This window comes from Penaeus vannamei, chromosome 1 (assembly GCF_042767895.1).
Source record: "Penaeus vannamei isolate JL-2024 chromosome 1, ASM4276789v1, whole genome shotgun sequence".
NCBI classification, from domain to species: domain Eukaryota; kingdom Metazoa; phylum Arthropoda; class Malacostraca; order Decapoda; family Penaeidae; genus Penaeus; species Penaeus vannamei.
The window spans coordinates 48,782,560-48,787,559 of NC_091549.1; the positions used below are offsets into that span (position 1 = coordinate 48,782,560).

The following is a 5,000-nucleotide window of genomic DNA, read 5'->3' on the forward strand; positions in this document are numbered from 1 at the left end:
TGACGTTGGCCAGGGAGCAGCCGGCGTAGCAGGGCGAGTAGAAGAGCGTGGTCTGGTCCTCCGAGCAGACCGGCGTGAACTTCTCGGTGCAGCCGCAGTCCGCCGAGCACTGGGGTCCGACGTTGCTGCGGGAGGGGAAGGAGGAGTGAGGTGGAATTTTGGGATTTTTTTTTTCTTTTTTTTTTGAGGCTTCGTTTGTGTGTTTTTTTTTCGTTTTTTTTTTTGAGGAGTGAGGTGGAGTTTTGGGATATATATATATATATATATATATATATATATATATATATATATATATATATATATATATATATATTTATCCTTCGATTGTGTGTGTGTGTGTGTTTTTTTTTTTGAGGAGTGAGGTGGAGTTTTGGGATATTTTTTTGCCCTTCGTTTGTGTTTCTTTTTAGGATTGAGGTGGAATTTTGGGATATTTTTTGTCCTTCGTTTGTGTTTTTTTGTTTTGTTTTGTGGTGTGTTGTGTTTGTATCTCGTATTGTCTCGGATCTCAAGTCTCATCTTTCTTCGCTTCTCATTTCTTAATTCTCTTCACATTTCATCTGACATCACGTCTCCTGTCTTAATTCACGTCTCATCTCAAATAAATTCAATTTCACTTCAAATCTCATCTCAAATCTCATATCCCAATTCACTTCAAATCTCATCTCAAATCTCATCTCCCATCTTACTTCACTTCTCATCTCGTATCTCATTTCCCGTTTCATTTCACATTTTATCTCGTATTCAGTTTCCATTTCACTTCATATCCCATTTCTCTAACCTCTAAGCTGTCTTACACCTCACCTTACATCTCCCTTCACACAACTCATTTCACTTCGCATCTCATTTGACAACTCATCTCCCATTCCGCTTAACATTTCCTTTTACCCATCATTTTACTTCACATTTCATGTCATATCTCCCTTCAATACTCCCCTCGCACCTCATACCACATTTCCCTTCATATCTAATCGTACCTGTCATTTCACTTCCCATCTCCCTTCACACTTCATCTCCCACCTCCCTTTACAACTCACTTCCACCCCCTTCACATCCTACCCCACATCTCACCTCCCCCTCCCTTCACATCTCACTCCCAGATTCCTTCACACCCCATCTCAAATCTCACCTCCCACCTCCCTTCGCATCCCATCTCAAATCTCATCTCCCGCCTCCCTTCACATCTCATCCCTATCTCAAATCTCACCTCCCTTCACATCCCATCTCAAATCTCACCTCCCACCTCCCTTCACATCTCATTCCCATCTCACCTCCCACCTCCCTTCACATCCCATCTCAAATCTCACCTCCCGCCTCCCTTCACATCCCATCTCAAATCTCGCCTCCCGCCTCCCTTCACATCCCATCTCAAATCTCACCTCCCGCCTCCCTTCACATCCCATCTCAAATCTCACCTCCCTTCACATCCCATCTCAAATCTCACCTCCCACCTTCCTTCACATCTCATTCCCATCTCACCTCCCGCCTCCCTTCACATCCCATCTCAAATCTCGCCTGCCGCCGCCCTTCACATCCCATCTCAAATCTCGCCTCCCGCCTCGCTTCACATCCCATGTCAAATCTCACCTCCCACCTCCCTTCACATCTCATTCCCATCTCACCTCCCACCTCCCTTCACATCCCATCTCAAATCTCACCTCCCTTCACATCCCATCTCAAATCTCACCTCCCGCCTCCCTTCACATCCCATCTCAAATCTCACCTCCCTTCACATCCCATCTCAAATCTCACCTCCCGCCTCCCTTCACATCCCATCTCAAATCTCACCTCCCGCCTCCCTTCACACCCCATCTCAAATCTCACCTGCTTTCACATGCCATCTCAAATCTCACCTCCCACCTTCCTTCACATCTCATTCCCATCTCACGTCCCACCTCCCTTCACATCCCATCTCAAATCTCACCTCCCGCCTCCCTTCACATCTCATTCCCATCTCACCTCCCACCTCTCTTCACATCCCATCTCAAATCTCACCTCCCACTTCCCTTCACATCTCATTCCCATCTCACCTCCCACCTCCCTTCACATCTCATTCCCATCTCACCTCCCACCTCCCTTCACATCCCATCTCAAATCTCACCTCCCCCTCCCTTCACATCTCATTCCCATCTCACCTCCCACATCCCTTCACATCCCATCTCAAATCTCACCTCCCACCTCCCTTCACATCCCATCTCAAATCTCACCTCCCGCCTCCCTTCACATCTCATTCCCATCTCACCTCCCACCTCCCTTCACATCCCATCTCAAATCTCACCTCCCACCTTCCTTCACAGCTCCCAACGACTCTTGCCCCGCCCCCTTCCCCGTCGCCAGCAAGGTCTATATAAGTACTTATATAGACCTTGGTCGCCAGTACTCACCCGTCCACAGGCCCGACCACTTCGAGTCTCGGGCAGCCCACGAACATGAGTGCGATGAAACCCGCGCAACCGACGATGGTCGTGAAGATGTTGTATCCCATGATGAGTCTTGGCCTCGGGCGCACCCATCTGATCACACTGCCGCCCACGGCCGCCCCGACGACGGATACGATCAGGCTGGACATACCTGTGACGTGGGGTGAGAGACGGAAAGATGGATTTTTGTGGATTTGTTGCGTATCTGGATCCCTTTTCTCTGTCTGCTTCTCGTGTCTTCTGTCTTTTTCTCTAACTTTTTTTTCTCTTTTCTTTCTCTCTCTCTCTCTCTCTCTCTATCTATCTATCTCTCTCCTGTGTCTCTCTCTCCTCTCCTCTCCTCTCTCTCTCTCTCTCTCTCTCTCTCTCTCTCTCTCTCTCTCTCTCTCTCTCTCTCTCTCTCTCTCTCTCTCTCTCTCTCTCTCTCTCTCTCTCTCTCTCTCTTTCCCTAATGTATCAACTTTTTTCGTAATTCATAAATGACTCTTTAAAGCAATTTTTGAAATACGCACTTTTGATATGATTAAATTTGGTAATGTAAATCATAATACTTACAATATCTTAAAAATCGGGACGATCACAAAGAAAAATATTTATTCTTATAGTTATAACGTATGTAGTGATAAAAAGTGGGATCAGATGAATAAAAATACAATGAGTAAATGTAAAAGTAAAAGTTTTTTTTCTTTCTTTTTTGCAAAGACATCCAATATTACCATTGCAAACACATTCTAATTTACATTTTTGTTCTTGTTAAAACTGATCTATGCCGTAAATAATAATAAAATATAGTAAAAGTGATTCAAGACAATCAATAGACCAAGATTTTCAGACAGACCAAATTAAAGAAACGTGTTTCTAAAACTAACTCAAATAAAAAATAATTTGCATCCGTAGCCCTTATGTAGAACCAATTTCTTGCATTTTTTACTAATTACTACAAACAACGAACAGACACACAAAAGATTCACACCGACCTTTTCGAAAATCAAACCCAACCTGTGTACGTATAACATATTTCCATTTTAAACTATTTACCATAGACAAATAACTAGAAGAAGAAGAAAAAAGTAACTTATTTTGAAATATTTGCATCCGTAACCCTCATGCAGAAATAATGCTTACAAATAACTGCAACAAAGAAACTCATAAGAGAAATGGAAACACCAACACCGATCTTTCCGAAAATCAAAACCCGGTTGTGAGCAGAAACCCCGCAACCTCTCATATGAAATGATTTGCACCCGTAACCTTCATCTGGACCCATTTCCAGTATTTCTTTCTAAATACTACAAACAAGAAAACCTCCCAAAATGAATTAATAAATAGATAAAATAAAATAAATCAAATGAATAAATAAAACAAAAATCCACACCGAACTTTCCACAAAAAAGAAAAAAAAATCGAACCCCATTTGTGTACGAAAACAGCCCTCGCCTGTAAAATAGTTTGCGTCCGTAGCGCTCCCTCGGACAAAACTAAATAAATCATATGATTAAATAAAACAAAAATCCAAACCGTACTTTCAAACATACCCAAAAAAGCGAATCCCACTTGTGAACGAAAACCTAAACAAACAGCCCTCACCTGTAAAATAGTTTGCGTCCGTAGCGCTCTTTCGGAACTGATTCTCCATGTACTTGGGCTTGAAACTCCAGTAACCCGAGACGCCGAGGAGGGTGAAGATGGCGTTGAACAGGTTGCCCGTCCAGATGCGATTCGTGAAAAGTCGCCGGAGGGCTTTTATTAAGTCTGGGGTGGAGAGTGTGATAATTAGAGGGACGGTGGTGATAAAGGTATAAATAATGGCTATGTTAATATTAGTTACAATGATGGTTATCATTATTGGAATTATGATGACAGTGGTAATGATGATGATAATAATAGTAGTAGTAATAATGATAATCATGTAATGTTAAGATGATAATGATAATGGTAATAGCAATAGTAAATGATAATCAATAATGATAATGATGATAAAATAATGATAATATAGATAATAATGATAATAATAATGATAATAATAATAATGGTAATAAGAATAATGATAATAATAATATAAGTAATTATAACAATGATAATAATAAAAATAATAATAATAGCGTTCATAATAATAATACTGATAATGATTACTCCCATCATTACTCTAACACTCATCATTATCATAACATAATCATCACGCCACTGTTCTTATCATCGCCATTAAAACCACCATTATGACGTCACCCCGACCGATGCCAAATAAGGAGCGCTTTTCCCTCGCCGCTGAAAAAGCCACAACAAATCTTGTTTACTTTTGATTGTCGGTCGAGATTCCGTTTTCTTCTCCTTGGCGAGGGCGGCGAAGTCCTCGAAGCTCTTGTTCCCTCCTTCTTCCCTGTCTTTATCCATCTGCTTTATCATCCTCTTCGTCTCCCTCCTCAGCGTGGCCGGGAGTTTCTTGGGGAAGAAGAAGAGGAGGCTGCCCACGATGGCCAGGGCGACGCCGAGGAACACGAAGCCTGGTGGGAAAAAAAAATCTCTTTTTTATTACTCTTGTTTGTTTTATTTGTTTTTTATTTCTGTTCCAGGGAAAAAAAT

At 42.1% G+C, this 5,000-nt stretch overlaps 1 protein-coding gene across 2 annotated transcripts in view; it reads right to left on the reverse strand.

The window, feature by feature from the left end:
• The window catches only part of LOC113816177 (solute carrier organic anion transporter family member 74D), a 14,312-nt gene that overhangs the window by 4,679 nt on the left and 4,633 nt on the right, over positions 1–5,000 (reverse strand). For both annotated transcript variants that reach the window (XM_070124008.1, XM_070124014.1), the window contains exons 7-10: positions 4,715–4,921; positions 4,008–4,172; positions 2,385–2,571; positions 1–125 (exon numbers count right to left, since the gene is read on the reverse strand). The exon at positions 1–125 is cut by the window's left edge and continues 14 nt beyond it. In XM_070124008.1, coding sequence (XP_069980109.1) covers positions 1–125; positions 2,385–2,571; positions 4,008–4,172; positions 4,715–4,921 — 684 coding nt within the window. The remainder of the gene's footprint in view (positions 126–2,384; positions 2,572–4,007; positions 4,173–4,714; positions 4,922–5,000) is intronic.